The 20,708-nt window shown below is 43.9% G+C and overlaps 3 protein-coding genes across 3 annotated transcripts in view; 2 read left to right on the top strand and 1 right to left on the bottom strand.

Moving 5' to 3' along the window:
- Positions 1-1,888, top strand: part of rhbdl1 (rhomboid, veinlet-like 1 (Drosophila)) — a 26,929-nt gene extending 25,041 nt beyond the window's left edge. The window contains exon 8 of the mRNA XM_042083672.1: positions 241-1,888. Coding sequence (XP_041939606.1) covers positions 241-512 — 272 coding nt within the window. The 3' untranslated portion in view covers positions 513-1,888. The remainder of the gene's footprint in view (positions 1-240) is intronic.
- Positions 1,889-4,455: 2,567 nt separating this feature from the next.
- On the bottom strand, positions 4,456-8,619 carry zgc:112496 (uncharacterized protein LOC541336 homolog). The gene is made up of 6 exons (XM_042081872.1): positions 8,558-8,619; positions 8,192-8,354; positions 7,657-7,750; positions 7,252-7,411; positions 5,015-5,167; positions 4,456-4,858 (listed from the first exon to the last, which is right to left on the bottom strand). Exons 2-6 carry the CDS (start codon positions 8,326-8,328, stop codon positions 4,677-4,679), a joined length of 726 nt encoding a protein of 241 aa, XP_041937806.1. The 5' UTR covers positions 8,329-8,354; positions 8,558-8,619; the 3' UTR covers positions 4,456-4,676.
- Positions 8,620-8,644: 25 nt separating this feature from the next.
- Positions 8,645-20,471, top strand: wdr24 (WD repeat domain 24). Its single transcript, XM_042081866.1, is given in 15 exon segments — positions 8,645-8,704; positions 9,402-9,570; positions 10,151-10,260; positions 12,711-12,836; positions 13,420-13,780; positions 14,577-14,754; positions 15,222-15,498; positions 16,804-16,998; positions 17,000-17,275; positions 17,412-17,521; positions 17,737-17,837; positions 17,967-18,074; positions 18,286-18,641; positions 18,932-19,116; positions 19,710-20,471. Coding segments are annotated over 12 exon segments (2,436 nt in total). The 5' UTR covers positions 8,645-8,704; positions 9,402-9,570; positions 10,151-10,260; positions 12,711-12,716; the 3' UTR covers positions 19,879-20,471.
- The last annotated feature ends 237 nt before the right edge of the window (positions 20,472-20,708 follow it).

Here is a 20,708-nt window from a genome sequence, read left to right as displayed (position 1 = left end):
TCTTATTCTGTTTCTCTCTTTCTATTCTCAATGCCTCTTTCCTTCTCTGTATTTTCTTTCTCTTTCTACTTCTCTTCCACCCTTTCTATCTTCCTCTCTCGCATGTTCTGTCTTTTTGTCTGTCTTTCTATGTCTCTCTTTCCTTTCTGTCTCTCTTTATCTATAGCTTTCTCTATATCTGTTGCAATTTCTGTCTCTCCTTCTTCTCTTCCCCTCCAACCCCCCGCGGTCCGTCTGCAGTGAGTTCCGAGGTGGGCCGCGCGGTGTGGCTGCGCTTCTCGCCTCCGCTGCCGTCGTCGGGGCCGCAGCCGAGCTTCATGGCGCACCTGTCGGGCGCGGTGGTGGGCATCAGCATGGGCCTGCTGATCCTGCGCAGCTACGAGGAGAGCCTGCAGACGCAGTGCTCCTGGTGGGTGCTCGTTTTCTCCTTCATTACCTTCCTCCTCTTCGCCATCTTCTGGAACATCTTCGCCTACGAGCTGCTCGGCGTCCAGATTCCGCCGCCGCCATGACGCACGGTTGTGAGGGGGTTACCAATCGTGCTGCTCCATCCAAGCCCCCAGTGCACCTCCTCCACCTTGGTTTCAGCCATCACGGATAAACGTCCAGCCAAAAACCCTTCTACCACCCCCCCCCCCCCCCCCCCTCTAAAACGAAACAAGTGAATAACCCCACCAGAGAGAAAGAGAAAGAGAAAGAGAGAGAGAGAGAGCGAGAGAGAGGTGGTGTGGTTTAAAGATGAGACTTTGCTGTTATTGGTTGGTTTGTAGTTGCTGTCATTAACACTGGGCAGCTATATGCATACATGTACACACAAACAATAGACTTCAGTATCGATAACACACATCCACAACAATTAGAGTTGTATAAAGACACAAAACTCCTTGGTTCAGTAATGCATTGAAAAAATGCACATACACACACACACAGAGACACAAACAAACACAATAAACAGGAGGACAAGCGTACCTCAGCATACACTTCAACAGAAAGTACAACTCCGACAAACAACAGACAATAAAGTAAACACAATACACAACCAGCTATGTATTCCCATCAAGGATCCTGCCATAATCCCATGGACACACACACACAGACACACACACACACACACACAGTGTCTAGTTCTATTTGAGCGAAATGCTAAAACTGACCTAGTTTAGAGGTTGTGAAGCTACTTTTTGAGCGGGCCAAGATGTGATGTGTGAAGGAACACCAGTTTTTAAACTGGATCTGTTTTGTCTCTTTCTCTGCAGTTGGTTATACTGTACTGTGTGTGTGTATTCTCTTTACTGGTCCCATAATTCACATGTTCTGTTAGTGTGTGTGTGTATGTGTGTGTTTGTTTGTGTGTACACACATGTACACCACAAGTCAAGTGAGTCAAGAGATTACATAAAATGAACAAACCTACACCTCTACAGTCCAGCCACTGAAGAACTGCATCACCAGAACAACACCAAAGCCAGGAGGGACAAACCCTAACTGACTGACCTAACCTCTGACAGCTTGAACTTTGACCCCTTACATGAGGTGTCAGTGACATCATCATTCATGTAACAGCCTGCCTTGGCAACCATTACCTAGGGGAGCACTGCCAAGGTGACCACAGGTAATCCTTACTTCTGTTTTTCTGTATATTCAGGAATTCACTTCAGTATTGCGAGGGTTGCCAGATATGGTCAAAGTTGCCAAAGTGAGAGGAAAGAAAAAAAAATCCCCTACTTTGTGTTACTTGTGTTAAAAATATATATGTTATTGTGTGAACATTCTCTATAATGCTGAAACTCTTATGAACTTGAAATCTGACACAGAATCTACTGAGCATTTATAACATTTCCTGCAATGTGTATTTTTGCGTGACAGATTTATGAGGACATTTTTGGGTTGTGTCTTCTGACGCTCTTGTGAGGACATTTTATGTTGTCCGTCTCAGACTGACCTATGGGGATGTGTTAGGTGAGGGGTTTGAGGGGTCAGGTTGCTATGACGAGCCCTCTGCTGCTTTGTGATGTCATGTGCTGATGCTGTTGAATCTTGTGCCAAAATTGTTTATTTATTTATCACACATCATGGTGCGAGTGAGTGTGTTTGTGTGTGTTTATGTTTGTGTGTGTGTGTGTGTGTGTGCGTACCTTTGCGTGAGACAGAGAGGGTCTGAGGAAAAGGTCATTGCTTGCTTCAGAGCAGAAGCAACTCCAGTTTCTAGTGTGTGTGCTTAGCGGCTCAGATAATACAATTTCTGTGTGGTGCCACTGAACAGATCAAAGTTGCAACTTTTCAGAAAAGAGGATGCGTAGAATGTGGCATTTAAAGGAAAAATGATACACTTAGAGTTATCTGGGGAGTGTGTGTGTGTGTGTGTGTGTGTGTGAGATACTCAGTGTTACTTGAGCATGTTCTCTATGTGCTGTATGACAGCAGGCTAGTGTAGCTCATTAGACTTGTACTGTTACAATGACAGCACTACTAAGAAAACAGTCCCCCCGGTGTGTTAGCTTCATGCTAACTCCTGTTTTACAGTATCATTGCATTAGCATTATGCTAAATTCCCAACTAGGCATGTAGCTAGCTCAGTGTGTTAGCTCTACACTGATCTGTATTGAGCAAGTAGCTCGATATTTTAGCTTCATGCTAACCTCTACCAGAATAGAGCTCTGCCCCAGTAACCCTTATCAGGCTTGTAGCTTCACTCAGTGCCTGGCTGTGTTTCAATCTCAATAAACTTAAATTGGAACCTCTCCTGTAGTCCTTCACAGCTATTTCTTTTCATAAATGACAGGTATAGGCGAACATAAATCACAATGCCATTTAATCTGACATGCTTATATATGCTATCTGGTTTGTCACATAGGCCTAAGGAAAAACAAAGGAGAGGCCATTTTAAGAGTATTCAGATTGAAGGTGGTGGTGATTTTGACATAGTCAGCTAATCCATTGAAGGGCTGAAGGAGTTTGTGGGCCTGATACCAGTGCTCTTAAGCCACAAAGAAGGTTGTAAAGGTTGTAGAGTTGTCAATAAAGTAGCCATATTGCTCGCTCCCATTCCATACAGTTCCTGTGAGATTTGTGCAGACCCTGAGAGTCAGAGGAAAGCCATCCCACTGTGGGATGCAGTGTACTCCTGCCTACATGAGGTGGTCTTTGAATGCAGTATCCTCTGCTATTGTTAGTAACATTCTAGAACTTTCCTGTCGGTTCCTTCCTTGTAACATGACATTCATTTTCATGTGGCTTAATCTGTGTGTCTTGAAAAGCAAAAAGAAACTGTGGCATCTTTAATTTGTAACTCCAGTGAAATTAAAATTAAATTATTTTACATTTACACCAAGAATGATTGAATGTTTTGATTTGCTCTGACATCAGTGTTTCAGAAACGGAAGAAACTACTGCTGAGCATTTTCAGATTGTAGACACATACATAATCCAATTCCAGAGTTTAGAAAAAACTCATGTTTTGAGTCCATGAACCTACATAACCTTGCCGTTCTAACTGATTTAGTTTGTTTTTAGCATTGAGGTAAAGTAGTTGAATGTCATGATTTTGGTAATACCCGTTTGGCAGTTAAATTCAGCTCTTCTTTTGCTTTGTTGATTAAAAGATTGTGGGGTTTAACAAAGTAAACAACCCTAATACCTTTCTCAGAAACTCTGACCTTGAAGAGCTACAACAGTGAACATAAATCGTAGATAAAAAAAAAAACTGTTCTGGCCAAATTTGTGAGCCTGGAAGATATGCAATATACATCACACACTGAATATTGACTCTAAAGTTTTCGGCAGAAAACAGAATCTTCCCATTTTCCCTGGAGTGTATATCCTTATGAACTCTCAATGTGACAGACGGAGTAGCATTTTGATCTAACTGGCCTCAGCCAATCCATCATTTCTTAGATCAGCTTCAGTGAACTTAACCCGAAGGGTACAAGAGGCTCCATTCAACCCTGCTGACTCAAATATGGTGCCAAAAACAAACACACAGAAATCTCCTGTCTAGACAGCAGGCTCTGATTCACATTTTGTAAACTTTTTTTTTTTTTTACTCAGATTTTATGAATCTCAAATTGTTTTTCCCCTCTTTCTGTTTAAGTAACAACAATAGTACACACATATGTAAATATGGATTGTTTCTATAACAGTCCACAGTTTCATCATGATGTAATGTAAATGTTGAGATGTTCTCAGCCATTTTCTATGGATTTCAATTCCCTGTTCTTTTCCCTTTTCTACTGGTCATTCTACCTGCTTTCATATAGACAACATGAGAATAAAGAGCGATACTGTGGCCTGGCCTATCCATGTCTCTTTAGTTATTAGATATGTTGCTGAAAGTGTGTGTGTGTGTTTGTGTGTGTGTCTGTGTGTGTGTGTGTGTATTTATCAGTTATATTTAAGAACTCAAGTTAACAGAATGTTAATGTCATGAATGCCTCAAAAAGAAGTTTGAAACTAATGGACCTCCTTATAAAATATATTTATTCATGCATTACAGGCAAAGAAAAAAACAACCTTTAGAAACAATATATAAATGGCTGGAATGTCTTCAGATTTAGATTGGTCCATGTGACCACCATCTTAACAGTGTGTGATCAAGACCATAATAGAGGTATAGAGATCTGTAGCCAACAACAAGGAACTGTACTTCAAAATAGCAGTTGGTACATCACAACACCTTATTAGGTTTTCTGCCTCTTAGCTGCTCTGTCATTGGCTGCAGGTCTCTTAACTGGCTCTTGATTGGTTTGGTGTTTTAGGTCATTAAACTCCTCCAACAGAGATGGCTGCAGCTTACTGGCTACTGCCCATGTCCATAAACACAACTCCACCATATGAGGAGTCCAATCCTGTTGACTGTCCACTGAGAGAGAAAGAGAAAGAAAGAAAGAGATAAAGAGAGAGAGAGAGTGATATGAAGTGAAGCGTGCACACAGAGTCAACTGAAATGATGCGCGCGCACACACACACACACACACGGTAATTGGCTGTAATGATCCCAAGGTAACACATGCCTTACCTGTGTTGAGGGTCTTTGTCTTCTGGGTGATTTTGTCCAGGTAGAGGCTGTAGTGTTTGGCTGTGTACTGCACTGGACGGAGCTCTGGGATGCTCTCCACACTCTCATCCGCCATAAACGCCACCTCCTCGCCAGCCCCTGCTGCTAGCACCGCTGCACAGATGGAAAAAAGAATACATCTCGAATTCTGCTCAATTAAATTTGTTTCAAGTTGTTTTATTTATCTGACAGATATTATTTAAATCTCTGACAGCACATATTTATTGTAAGAGCCAAATTATGTGAAAATGCCTTTTTGTTCATATTTTTGCATTTAAATATTACTTTTGTGCATACTGAATTACATATGTGGCATTTAATGTTGAAAATAGTGTAATTAAGGTGATAATTTATATGCTGATTATCTGCTGGTTGCTATAGATCCTGTACTGCGCATGTGAGAATGGTAGAATGTTCAGAAACGCGTAAAATTAGATGCTTCAGACACAGGATAGAAGCAAACATCTTTTTGACTGTCATCTATGGTCTGTCATATATAGTCTTGTAATAGTATTTCTTTACTGACATCATCTTCTACAACTCCAAGTACTGAGATTCTGTTCCTTTGATGATATCAAAATAAAACACATCAATGGTCATCTCAACTCAGTAGGCTATGGCATAAAGGAGGTGGATGATGATGAAGTTGCGTAGGCTACGGGGTCAAAGATTACCTTTTATTTTGCCCATGTGAAGAGGTAGTCTAATTATACGGAAATAGTGAACTGAAATGTTGCCACTACATGTATAATATCTATGTGAAATCATGCATCACACATAATATGTGTTTCCTTAGCACAGAGTCTGTCAAACTGTGCCTTAAGAGCATGAAAAATCATTGCTACGATTATTTAAAGTGTATTATTTTTTTAGCGTTTTGCCTGTATTCAGATAGGACAGGGAGGAGTGACAGAAGTGAGTGGGAGAGAGAGATAGGTTGGGATTGGGAAATGACCGCGGGTCAGACTTGAACCCAGGTCCTGTGTGCCACCGCTCCCCCAATTTTTTTTTGTTTTAATAACAATTTAAATGCCACAGTAACTCAGGGAGTAGAGGAGTTGTTAGGCAACTGGACGGTTTCTGGTTTGAGGCCAGCTCCTCCCAACTCTGTTGAAGTGTCCAGGAACAAGACACTGAAACCCAAACTGCCCCCGATGTGCTGATTGGCGCCTTGCATGGCAGCCGTTCCCCATCGGTATGTGTAAATATGCGTGTGAATGGGTCAACTGAGAGGCATAAATCTGTAAAGCACTTTGGATAAAGGCGCTTTACAAATACAGTGCAATGTCTGAAACTTGAGGCTATACAAATCACATTTTATTTCATAGTAAATAGTGTGACACAAGAGAAAAAAATTTGGGAAGCACTGTTTGAATAGATAGCCTATCTGGCAGTAAAGGTACGATACAACGGTCATCTCGATGTCAACCAGTTCAGAAACAGGAAGACAAGAACTGGGATATGATTAAATTATATAACACACTGCTAGTTCAGCATTATTCTCAGATAAGCCACATGATCAGGATTCAAAACAAAAGAGGCAAATGAATAATTGTGGTATTTCTTTTCAGCATCTGTAACACAATGTCCATATATGTAGTGCAATGCATAGCTGCAATGGTGTAACAGCTTTATTCGGGTGTTATTATTTTGTAACACCCGAATGCTGTGTTCATTATTCTTTACAAATATGTGTAGTATGTGGGTATCGGTCTGCTCATGTAATGGTATAGATTACATAATGTAACTGTAGGTGCCTCAACCAGCTGAGGCTATGGACTCCAATTTGTATGAGATGCAATGCACAATGCAATGCGTATACCGACCCACACAAACTAATGCTCTCTCGATGTTAGATAAATGCTTAAATTACTCAACTGATTTCTGCTACATTACGCTGTACAATGTGTCAATAAATGAGCAAATATTGGTATTGACGCTTGTTGTCATTGTGTGGTTTCCACAGCATGTTAGTGGTATGTATGGCACGCTGCACATTCAAATGAGTGCCCCTTGTGTTACAGATACTAATGTTTCTTGTGATGTTATAACTGGTAATGAATGTCACACATTGTCACACTCTTTAAAGAGAGAGGTGAGAGATGTGTTGTCCTTCATCCCTTACATAAACTATAGAATGTGTGTATGGGTTTGTGTATGTAGTGGTGCAGATGTAATGTAACGGTCAGTGTCTAAACCTGAGGCTGTGGCTGGACCCATCCCTTTGAGAGTGCTCAGCTCCAGGATGGCCGCCTGAACGTCTGGCAGCAGACCAAACGCCTTGATGCTGCAGCTCTGCACCACCTCCTCACTGTTGGAGCCAATCAGCTGCTGCAGTCTTGGTCGGAACTTTCCCCTCTGGGGAAAAAAGAAAAAATACCAATACCAATCCTTCTCTACCCTCCAGGGCTCAGCATTTTTACAAACTTTGTGAATGTGCTTTTATTTATTTAAGTTCATCTGGGATGGTTGGGGCATAGTGTACCGTGGAAAAGCAGACACATTTGTTATTTTACCTGTACAGAACTGGTAAAATTAATATTTAATATTAACTGAATAAAAGTGGATGTGGACCCTGCATGTATTCATATGTCCATACTGACCGTTAGTTTCCACTCCATAAGCTTGCTCAGCTCATCACGGGTAACGTGACGTTGTGTCCGGGCAGTAATCTGCTTTGGGAGCTCCTCCTGATACCTGCTCAGAGACCAAACATCAGACAGACGGAATCACCCCATGTGCCCTTAACCTCATCCTGGAGAACAACTCATTATAATAATAATTTCCTCTGGGGATGAATAAAGTAATCTATCTATCTATATCTATCATTCTAATTCCATGGAAGATCAAGTGAACACTTGTGGCCTTCAAATTGATAGTCCCGAATCACAACATTGATGATGATATTGGGATGAGTAAAAGGTGAGTAGGCTACACACTGTTCTTTACATCAGAGCAACTACACATGCACACATGTCTAGACAGCTCCTATTGACTGTGTGTGCATACACTAAGCCTTGGCCTGATTGATCCACTTTACAAGTGATTTGCATGTTTATCACAAGAGGTCCTAGATCAATTGCACTACACAGAAAACAAGGTGTGTGTGTGTGTGTATGTGTGTGTATATGTGCTCACCACTTGTCCAGAGCCAGCAGTTTTCCTGCCTTGCCTTTCCCTGAGGACTTAGCCTCTACAACTGCCCAGTATTTCTCATGCACCCCCCCCCACACTGCTGGGTCAGAGCAGCTGAACAGTCCTGCGTCCATTGGCATCGTTTAGGAGACAGGAGTTCACTGCACTGTATTTTAGGTAACAGAAACAATTCAGAAGTTATGTTGCTGACTGACTGTTCAGTGCATACTACTGTACCGTGAACCGTCAGAACACTTTGTTTGTGGTGTTTGTAGGCTACTCCTAAGACTAGACTTCTCGACACAGCTATACTTTTCAGAATCTGGTTTTAAAGCTCAGTGAATTTCTGTTCAGTCAATCTCAACTTACTCAGTAACCTTGTACACAAGCAGATGCAGACCATAGACTGGTCGTCTACCGTTGGTACTGTCGTAAATAACGATTTATTTGCGGCAGTTGAGTTACAACATCCGGTTGTCAGTAAAGAAAGTCCACAACATTTGCTTGCTTTGGAAGGTTAGTTCACCCGAGTGTGCCGAGCTGCTAGTGAAGTAGTTGTTTTGACTTTATCTCAGGTTTGGGTTGTCCGGAATTCACGAGAATATAACGTATAAAAGGCACTATTCGCTTGCCAGATAATGGCTGTTACGACCGAATGGGCTAGTATCAAACCAATTTGTTTATGTTTCACTTTCATCACTTGGCTAACCTACTGCTGCTAGCACATGCTGAGTGACATAAAGTTTTCCATAAAGATACAAACACAGCCTTCTGGTGTAACATTTTAGGAATCATCTGAAGAATTATTAAGAGTGTTGTACATTTGCTCATTGCATGCAATACAATACAACTAAGCTAGCTTCATGCATGCAACTATGAGACGATAACATATGAAGAACATCTAACGTTATCGAGATTTCTCCGACTCCCATGAGATAGGTATGACTTATTATAATACGACTAAAGTCCTAAGCTTACGACTAAGGTATTCTTGTAGTAAAATGTATGTTTGTCGCTCTTATAATAGAGTAATGATATTCTTGCGTTGAAATTACGTTTAGTGAAATTGCGTTGATGTATAACGATAACACTTCCAGCTTAAAACACGTACATATATCTCTGTTTTTATGTGGGTTGAACTTTGTAAACTTAGAGGATGAGGGTGCTTTGCATTCGCAACTTCTTGTACACTTTCTCGTATGTACTGTTGTAGCTTGAAACACAGCACGAGAGTGTTATTCTCTCTGGAGATGTCAAACGCGACACAGGGCCCCAGCGCGTGGTCACAGGAGACCGCCTAGCGCGCGTGGGCACCTCGTCATGTGCCGCCGATACCAGAAGCATAATCTTATCCAGTTTTTACAAGACCACTTGAATATACGGTAAGTATTGTGATTGTGATATTTTTGTATTTGTTCAAAGGTGCTGACTAATGACTCATGTAATCTGAAATATATCTGCATGACCCTAATTGTAAATTCTGCATTCTGTGTTCTGCAAGTCAGTTCTGTATCTTTGTAAAAAGCCTTGCTCAGGAATTCAATTCTGGAATTCAAGAGATTCTCTTCAAAGCTTGCTTCTATCGTATGTTTTGCCTTTGTACAGCTCAGAAGGGTCTTAAAATGCTGTGCCCATTCCAACCACAAACAAGAGCCGCTTATTAAAACAGCCAAAACAAAACCTTTCAAATCCAAGACATTATTGCTGTGTACAGACTTAAGAAAACATAAACATGCCTATTAATGTACTATCAGTGTTATAAGTATAAGATAAGGACATTTTAATTATGATTGATCGGATACAAAACAAAATAGCTTAGATTTTTGAGTTGATGGTCAGGGGAGTCCTGGTTTCTTTATTTGGCGAGACTGTTGATCTCATAGCTGGGTCACACGCATTGTAGAGCAGTATGTCTGAAAACTAGCACAAGCCAGCTCATCTCCTGAACTCATTTCCCAGCAGCACTCTGCGCTGGATACCTGAGGGACCTGCTGATTGGCTGCAGGGGGCTGAGAGGGAGCGTCTGATTGGCTGGAGAAGCTGAGGGGTCCCCCAGGCTTCCTCTGGAACTAGTAAGTGTCGCAAAAACCTTCTTCAGTGAACCCCTCTTTATCCACTTGAAGAGACCAATTGGAGAAGAGCATCATAGAACAAAGCACAGTTATTGTAGAATAAATAGTCTGCTTCCTGTAAATCTAGAAGCATCTTTGTATTTTTGTTTTAGTTGTTGTTGTTTAGCATGCTTCATCTGTTTGGGGTACTGAGTCATGAGTAGTATGAGATCATCACAGAGAATTCCGCACACAACACTCTACTGACAGACAGAAACAACACACACACACACACACACACACACACACACACACACACATATACACACACACACACTCCGCTGTCTTCTTGACAGCGACACTCCTTTGTCATCACACGTTTGTGTCATCTCATAAAATCCTGTAATATGCAGGGCTGCATGTTCCTGGGTCAGAATGCTAGTTCTATATTAGAGGGTGTTTTAGTGTTCTTTTTGCTGTGGTCTAAAATGCCTGGAATGCCACATGAATGTGTCTGCCCTCACATCCCCAGGCTCACAGCCACTCACACGCCCTGCCATTGCTTGGTATTTCACCAATGTCAATTCCAGTCTCTTATTTTTAAAGATCTGAAAAGGTCAGAACAATCTACAACTTATGGGATCCTTAGCTAAAGTGATAAATGGCAGTCACTCAGCAAGCTGTGCAAGTTCATGGTGGGTGGTCGATCTGTTTTTTTTTGGTGGTGGGGGGGGGGGGGGGGTAAAAGCTGCTGTGTCAGCCTCGGTCTGAATGGGTCTTTACTTATAGAGACGCTAATGAAACGAATTTGTCCACAAACTGTTTGTGTAAACCTAGGGTAATCTTGTGGAGTGACCTGTAAAATAAGGCATTCCCCACCAGTGCTTTGTAGTGCTGCCACCCTCTGGCTGTAGGACTAACTGCAGCAGGTTATTATTACCGCAGTCATGGACAGTTGTGTTGCGAGTGTGTGTGTGGTTATGTTGGTGTGTAATGTATAATGTAGGACCCCAAATCCCTCTCTCACACACCCCTCTCTCGCTGAACCCCACCCCCTTTTTCCTCTCCTTTCTCTCTCTCTCACACACACTCAAACTCACACTCTCTTTCTCTCTCTCTCTCTCTCTTTCTCTCCCTCGCTTGCTTCCTCTCCCCAAAGAATGTAAAGACGGCTGTGTCCCAGTTAATGTTCCCACCAGGCGGGCAAAACTCATCTCAGTCACGCAAGCCAGAGCAGAGCAAAGCAGTTCTCTAGCAGCAGTGGGTTAAAAATCTTTAGTTCTTTACAGGAGAACCCATCACTGGGTATGATACTTAAATGTGTGTGGGTTGTTTGTTTAGGACATAGCACTAGGTAAAAATGTACATAATAGACAGACTGGGAAACATTAACAATAATTGTTTGTTGTGTTGTTAAGGACATCAGCGGCTTGCTCTGCTGACCTGAATCAGATGAAAGAGTGCCGAGGCACTGAATGACAGATGTTGACTTTTGAAGCTAATTGGATTAATGACCGTCCTCTTTTCATTTCATGAAAATCAACCAGGCCTTATTAACCCTGTTGTTTTTTTATTATGCTAAAGGAAATAACTGAATAGCAAATAGTTTAAAATAATGAGGGGGAAAAAAAAAAAAAAAAATATATATATATATATATATATATATATATATATATATATATATACACACACACACATATATAAACACAGAGAAATATAGTAAATATCTACATAGTGATAATATAATACATAGAAAATACACACATTTGACCTAAATGGGAGACAACTAAAATATTAATTTGGTGACACTTTTATCTGTTTTTGCAGCCTCTCTCTTTCTCTCTCTCTTTTTCTATTGTTTTGAAGATGTGGTGTTATGAGGGAACGGTACCCCCAGGGTAACACTGTTGAAGATGATTTATTTTATATTGTTTTAATTACTTGTGAATGAAGTGATGTGGAATATGTTGTTACCCTGGAAATCCAGAGTTCTCGCGAGAGCACAATGGAATTGTCTCTGCGAGACACTCTGGCAAAGAGCAATGATGCACGTTACTTTTTCCCCTTGCATTCCGGGGAATCAGCTAAACTGATGAAGATAGCGCTGCAACGTTGGAGTACAGTACACATTGGTCATATTGTTATCCGATTGTGTCGAAGTCCGAAATCATTCAGAGTAAACATGGTCTAGTGTTATCCGTGCAGTGAGATTTTTAAATGCATTTGCGTGCAGTGAGATTTTTAAATGCATGCTTGTTTCTGCCCCTCGAGTTGGGCCATTACATTGCTCTTTGCCAGACCCTTAATCTTTCTAGATTATCAGGGTCTGGATTTTCCAGGCTAATATGTTGTAACAATGGACTTAATATTACTTTCTCTCTCTCTGTGTCTGTGTCTGTGTGTCTGTGTCTGTGTCTGTGTCTGTGTGTCTGTGTCTGCGTGTCTGGTTCCTCCTTGACTTGCCCTCTCAGGTGGTGATGGAGAAGATGACGCGTGTGAGTACGGCGCTGGGCAGTGCCGCTGTCGGGGGAAAGACCATGTTCTGCCACCTGGACGCCCCTGCCAACGCCATCAGTGTGTGCCGAGATGCAGGACAGGTTCGTGTGTGTCTTTCTCGCTCTGAAACACACGCGCGTCACGCACACACCCATCACGCACCCTTTCACAATTAGATTCTTAAAAGTCCAACTCTTAAACTTTTATGAGGCTGGTATTTTAACAACTGTCTGAGAAAAGACAGTGGAGATGGTAAAATGAACATTTGGGTCTCTTTCGGAGGGGGTGGGGGGGTTACCTCATTCCACCTTTTCTCTCTCAGGCTTTCTACTCCCACACACACAAATTAGACAGTAGACCTGATGGACTAGATATATGTTATGTGAAACACTCTTTATCACTTACATTCAGTTTTGTCTGTGCTTTAGGTGGTGGTGCAGTGCAATCCATACACATAGATACTTTTTACAAGTGACCAGATAAATCATTTGTTTACCTTTTTTATTTATATAGTTATGCCCATCTCTCTCTCTCTCTCTAGTTGCTATAGTTCTAGTAGCTGGTTTTAGGTCATAAATGTAAAGTATTTCAGTGTAATGTAATGTAATGTAATGTAATGTGACATGAGATGAATGTTCCAATAAAGGGATGCTTGAAGTCAGTCTCCCTCCATGTCTCTCTCAGGTGGTGGTGGCGGGGCGCAACATCTTTAAGATCTACGCGTTGGAGGAGGAGGGCTTCACCGAGCGGCTCAACCTGCGCGTAGGGCGCAAGCCCTCGCTCAACTTCAGCTGCGCCGACGTCATGTGGCACCAGATGGACGAGAACCTGCTGGCCACGGCAGCCACCAACGGCGCGGTGGTCACCTGGAACCTGGGCCGGCCCTGCCGCAACAAGCAGGAGCAGCTCTTCACTGAGCACAAGCGCACGGTCAACAAGGTGTGCTTCCACCCCACCGAGGTGCACATGCTGCTGTCCGGCTCGCAGGACGGCTTCATGAAGTGCTTCGACCTGCGCAAGAAGGAGTCCGTCAGCACCTTCTCAGGTGGGTGGCGAGAGAGTGTGTGTGTGCACACACACACACACACACACTGACAGACACACACAGTCCTTGTGCACCTTCTAAGGTGAGTGGTGAGAGAGAGTACACACACACACATACACACACACATTTAGACATATAATATATACACACACAAAAACACACACAGTCTAAGGTGAGTATTGAGAGTGTTCATGCACATACACTCCCAGGAAGACGTTCAGACACACACTTGGTCGCTCACTTGTGAGATTGCTTCATGAAGTGCTTTGACCAGCGCAAGAAGGAGTCCATCAACACCTTCTCAGGTGGGTGGGTAGAGTGTTTACAAACACACGCACACATACACAGACATACAAACATACAAACATACACTCAAACATACACTCGCAAGACGGCTTCATGTAGTGGTTCAACTTGTGCTAATAGGAGTCTGTCAGATCATGAGATGAATTGGGACTATGTATGTACACACACACATAGACACACACAGAGACACAGGTCTATTACCACCCTCTCAGGTGGTCAAGTGCTGTGTATACACAGACAGACAGACAGACAGACAGACAGCACCCTCTTAGGTGGACTGAGTGAGAGTAAGAGAAAGCTAAATTGTGAAATGTCCTGACCTTTTCTGAGATGGCCAGGAGTTGACCCATCTTGTTGACCCCGTTGTTCAGCACACCAAATAAATAGTAATAAATGATCAGAAAAAGCATCTACACGAGCTTCCACAATAGCCAGGTGGAACTTTCTTATACAGACACATTTGTCTACAAATTTGGATTGTGTGTTTTAGGTCAGTCGGAGAGTGTGCGTGACGTTCAGTTCAGCATGAAGGATTACTTCACGTTTGCGGCGTCCTTTGAGAACGGTAACGTCCAGCTGTGGGATATCCGTCGGCCCGACCGCTACGAGCGCATGTTCACCGCTCACACTGGCCCTGTGTTTTGCTGTGACTGGCACCCGGACGACAGGTAGTGTGTGTGTGTGTGTGTGTGTGTGTGAGAGGGTGAGCTTGTGTGTGTGTGTGTGCGTGGTAGTGAGAGTGAGCTTATGTGTTTGTGTGCTTTTGTGTGTGTGTGTGTGCGTAGTAGTGAGAGTGAGCTTATGTGTTTGTGTGTGTGTGTGCGTGGTAGTGAGAGTGAGCTTATATGTTTGTGTGCTTGTGTGTGTGTGTGTGTGTGTGTGTTTGTGTGTGAGCGTGGGAGTTAAAGTGAGCTTGTGTGTTTTGTGTGCTTGTGTCTGTGTGTGCTACATGTTCAACAACCCCATCTACTGATCTACTGTGACTGACATCCAGATGACTAGTAGGAGATGGCGTGTGTGTGTGTCTCGATGCTAGAAGTGGTTCTCTTACTGTTTCTCTCTTTCTCTCTCTCTCTCTCTCTCTCTCTCTCTCTCTCCCTCCCTCCCTCCTCTCTGTCTCTCTCTCTCTCTGAAGGGGCTGGCTGGCCACAGGCGGGCGGGACAAGATGGTGAAGGTGTGGGATATGACCACCAACCGGGCCAAGGAGGTGTACTGCGTGCAGACCATCGCCTCCGTGGCGCGGGTCAAGTGGCGGCCCGAGAAGAAGTACCACCTGGCCACCTGCTCCATGATGGTGGACCACAACATCTATGTGTGGGACGTGCGCCGGCCCTACATCCCCTTCGCCACCTTCGAGGAGCACAAGGACGTCACCACAGGCATCGTTTGGAGGCACCAACACGACCCACAGGCACGATATATATACACACACACACACACACACACACACACACACACACACACACACACACATACACATACACACACACCCACACCGTGGCCACTAGGATTCCTACACATATGCTGTTAGTGGCTTTGGACAAAAGTGTCTGTCAAATATTGTACCATAAACATAAACATGAGCTTGACTTGGGCAGGCTGCTACAGATGCCAGAGCACGTCCCTTAACAGCCTCACTCATATTGCAGTTTATTTTCTGCTCTCTGGGTTTGTGGAGGTGTTTCATTACTTTAGAGTTGTATGGAAGAGCGGAATCTCCCTCAGGAAACGCACATTATTAAAGATGGAGACTCAAGCTTTCCTCCTCCTTCTCGCTTCGCTTATTCGCAACACAATTGCATGTTTCCCACTTGTTTGAATTGCTCTTTTTCTCTCACTCACACACACACACACACACACACACACACACACACACTCACTCACTCTCTCACACTCACATATCTGTATCCGTCCATATATACATCTACCCCCCCCCCCCCACACACACACACACACACACACACACAAATGCACCGCACAGGCATACAATGTCATTTGCCACTCTAACATACGGTATTTGCATAATGCATGCACACTTCTCACCCATGCATTGTCCTTGTCCTGTTTTGAATCTCCTCCAAGGACATCATGCTCTATCAACATCTTTTCAAGGATGCCATGTACATATCCATTCACAGACACAGCCTTCCTCACATATATAAACATATATATATATATATATATATATATATATATACACACCTAGTCACAAACCAACAGACACAAAAGCACCCCTTTAAGCACACACCCATATTATATGTCATACCCGTGTTTATATATACAGTTAGGAACAGAATTATTCATACCCCTGGCAAATATTGATTTAATGTTGACTGAAAATGACACTGCCACATGCCAAAAGGTTGTAAGACAATGTAGTAGAAACATGGAATCAGAAAAAGAAGCATTTTCATGAAGATAAAGATGTTTCCATTGATTATTTAAAAACATGCCATTTTTCATACAAAATTTTCAAAAAGATGAAAAAGCTTCTTTTTCAGATTCCATTGTTCTACCACATTGGTCTTACAATCTTTTGGCATGTGGTAGTGTCATTTTCAGTCAGAACAAACATATCGGTGAAGAGAAAACCAACATTAAATTAATATTTGCCAGGGGTATGAATAGTTTTGTTCCTACTTGTGTATATATACGCAGGCACGCACGCACCATACATATCTACATTTAACTTGTGTGTTTGTGTTCAATGCGACAGGTGCTATTGTCGGGCTCCAAGGACAGCACACTGTACCAGCATGCATTCAAGGACGCCAGCCGGCCCGTGGACCGTGCCAATCCCGAGGGCCTGTGCTTCGGCCTGCTGGGCGACCTGGCCTTCGCCGCCAAGGAGAGCCTGATGGCCGGCGAGGCCGGACGCAAGCCTGGCTACCCGGGCGGGGACCGCCGCTACCCCCATCTTCTTCTTCAAGAAGCCGGACGTCACCGAGCAGTTCGCCCAGGTGTCCAGCGTGCTGAGCGTGTTTGAGGCGCCTGCAGGAGGAGGAGGAGGAGGAGGAGGAGGAGGAGGAGGAGGAGGAGGTGGCGGTGGCGTCGGGGGAGGTGTCGGGGCAGGGAGCTGCATGGATTGGTTCGTGGAGACGGCACGGCTCTACCTGCTGAGTGGGAAGCCCTTTGCCGAGTTGTGCGACCACAACGCCAAGGTGGCCAAGCAGCTCAACCGCCCACAGGTGTGTGTGTGTGTGTGTGTGTGTGTGTGTTTAAGTGTCCAAATTAAATGTGCTCATTTTGTCCTGCCATTTCTGTGTGTTTGTGTGAGTGTTTCAGATTAATTGTGCAGATCTGTAATTGTGTGTGTTTGTATAGGTTTCCACAACATGGACCATGTTAAGGATCATGTTTTCAGAGCCAGCCAACCTTGGCAGCTCAACTAATCACAACATCGGCAAACTGGGAACCTTGCCCCTCCTCAATAGGTACGGCCCTGCACCTACATACAGATGTGAACACAGTGCCTCAACACAGAGCAGTGTGTGGCTAGAGTTTCTGTGTTGGCAAAGTTATAATGTTATAAATATAAAAGTTATATTGGCCTCTGCAGCAGGAATGAATGTGGCTGTTGGGTGCAGGAATGTTTTTGGAAGTTTATGGTGTTTGTGAGCCGCTGATGTTGTGTTGGTCGTGGCGTCAGTTTCAGTATGAAGGAGTTGAGCTCCGGCCTGAACGAGCGGAACAAGGAGAGCAGACAAGACAACATCCACAACCTGGAAATCAACGTCAACAACAACGATGGTAACGCAGCACGCCGCACTCACACACAGCCTGTTTTTCTTCCTTTTGTCCTTTTCTCCTCTGACTCTCCTTATTCATTGCTTTCTCTTTGTTCTCTCCTCTCTCTCTCTCTCTCCATCTGTCCATCAGTGGACAATGAGGAGACAGAGGGCAGTGAGGGTCAGGCCGAGTACGTGTTTGGAGACGCAGAGCTGGACGATGATGACCTGTACTCCATGGAGCATGACAACCAGACTGGTGAGTCCTGTATCAAGTGTGTTTGTATGCACATATATCACTTGTGTGTGTGTGTGTGTGTGTGTGTGTGTGTGCGCACGTTTCTGACATTGCTTGGGTGTATGGATAAATGACATTGTGTGTGTATATGCACATTTCTGACTGTGTGTGTGTGTGCGTGCGTGCGTGCGTGCGTGCGTGCGTCTGTGTGTGTGCTCGTCTCCCTCCTCAGAGGAGCCTGAGTACACGCTCCCGCAGGAGGCCTTCCCGCTGCGGCACGAGATCATGGAGCAGCCGGCGGCGCCCGAGCTCCTGGAGAAGGCCGAGTCGCCGCACGTGAGCGGCAGCGAGGCGGAGAGCAGCACGGGCGGCGGCGGCGGCGGCGCGTGCCTCACGCCCTCCGAGTCGGTCAGCCTCATCTCCGTCTCGCAGCTGCTCTTCCCGCCGCACCTGCCGCCCGCCTTCTTCGGCCCCGTCGTCAAGGAGATGCTGGCCCACTACGCCGAGCAGGGCGACGTGCAGATGGCCGTGTCCGTGCTCATCGTCCTCGGCGAACGCATCCGCAAGGAGATCGACGACCTCACGCAGGTGCACCATGTGGGCCTTTTTCTGTGCTGTTCGTACTGCCTCAGATTATGTGTGTTTTACAGGTGTGCGTCTGTCGTTTTGTTGTAGTGTTGTGTGTGTGTGTGTGTGTGTTTTGTTAGTCCTGATGTTGAATGAAAAAATGGCCTAATCTATGCTCTTTGTAGATCATCTGTAGTGATTCCACTACATGTTCCAATGTGTATTTCTGTCTCTGTGTATGTGTGCCACTAGATCATATTCTTTGATCTGCTGCACTAAAACATAATTGTGTGTGTGTGTGTCTGGCACAGGAGCACTGGTACATGTCCTATATTGACCTGCTGCAGCGCTTTGAGCTGTGGAACGTGTCCAACGAGGTGATCAAACTGAGCACTTGCGCAGCCATCGGCTGCCTCAACCAGACCTCCACCACGCTGCACATCAATTGCAGCAACTGCAAGCGGCCAATGAACAACCGCGGCTGGATCTGCGACAGGTAACTGCGACAACAGAACGTTCAATCTCAGATGTAAAACAACATGCATGGTCGAAACAGAGAAATTGCTCCCAAGGCTATTGCTATGCTATTTCGTTGTAAATGCATTTTCCGGTCTTACTCAAAACTACTCCGATTAATGTTATTTTAGTCCTCAACGAAAGTTTACCCTCGTTGTCATCCAAAAATAGACCCTACGTTGTTCCAACAGCAGCTTTAAGTGTAAATGCACCCTTTTTCAAGCTGTAAATAAAATAATGAAAATGAATAAATAGTAATAAATTAACTGCATAATGAAACATCAGTGTCAGTGTTAATAGTAACAATATCCCCATTTTTACAAATATCAGCATTTGATGGGTTGAAAGTGGCTCAACACGCCATCTGCTGTAAAATCATCCTGAATCTTGCAGGACTGATTCAAGGCCACTGCTGACATCATGACTTATTTATGTCATGGTATTCATAGACTCGGTCTAGTAAACTCCTGCTCCAATGCTGTGACTTGGCATATAGAGAGGATGTCTGTAGCCTGTAGTAATGTGACCTCTCACATCTGCCTCTGTCTCTCTTCCTCTCCTCCCTGCCTGTAGGTGTCGCCAGTGTGCAAGTGTGTGTGCAGTGTGCCACCACGTGGTGCGGGGCCTGTTTGTGTGGTGCCAGGGCTGTGGGCACGGCGGCCACCTGGAGCACATGAGGAGCTGGCTAAGGGATAACACACACTGCCCCACGGGCTGCGGACACCTGTGTGAATACACCTAACACACACACACACGAATAAGCGTGTGACTAGACGCTCAGTTTGAAAGCATGTGTCAGTCTATGGTCAGGGTGTGAAGTTGGTTTACCATGATGCTGCTGTTGCTGTTTTTTTGGGAATAACCGCTGCTATTCTTACAGGACAATAAAGGATGAACACTCTGCACACACACACACACACACACACACAAATGTTACCATCACACAATACGAAAGATACCAACACACATACTTCAGCCTAAAACACACACACAAACACATACACAGCAACACACACTAGCAAGTGCAAGCGCGCACACACACACACACACACACACGTTATTCCAGCATACATTACAAGCTATACACACTTGCCAAACACAATCTCTTCCGAAGCCAATCACCTCAAGAGGAAAGGGACTAGCTCTTTTTTTATATTTGGACTGGTATGTGTTCTTACATGCCCATTCTCAGGCAGCTGTTTGCCTGAGACATGTTAAGTTGTTTGTATGTATGTAAATATGTGATCCTGATGAGAATAATGAAGATGATGTGTAATAAATTCCTCCTTTTGCTGCCCATTGTCTTCACGTGGAGCAAGCTCACTATCTGACAAATTACTGTATCTTTTTTTTTTTTTTTTATAAAAAAAAATAAACAAAAAAACATTCAAAAATGACCTAAGAAATACCAACAAAATGTGAGGAAACAACAATTTTTGACATGTCAAAAACGTCTAAGCTCTGTTGTGGAGATACCCATTGAAATTTGTAACCCAACGAGCCAACTCTTGTAATAATGGTGCATTCATGGCACTTGGGAATGACAAGGACCGCCTACGTGGCTACTTTGTT

The sequence above is a fragment of the Alosa sapidissima genome, chromosome 24, assembly GCF_018492685.1.
Source record: "Alosa sapidissima isolate fAloSap1 chromosome 24, fAloSap1.pri, whole genome shotgun sequence".
Classification (NCBI taxonomy): domain Eukaryota; kingdom Metazoa; phylum Chordata; class Actinopteri; order Clupeiformes; family Clupeidae; genus Alosa; species Alosa sapidissima.
The sequence above is the reverse complement of the archived record's forward strand: the minus strand, read 5'-3'. Positions and strand labels throughout refer to the sequence as shown.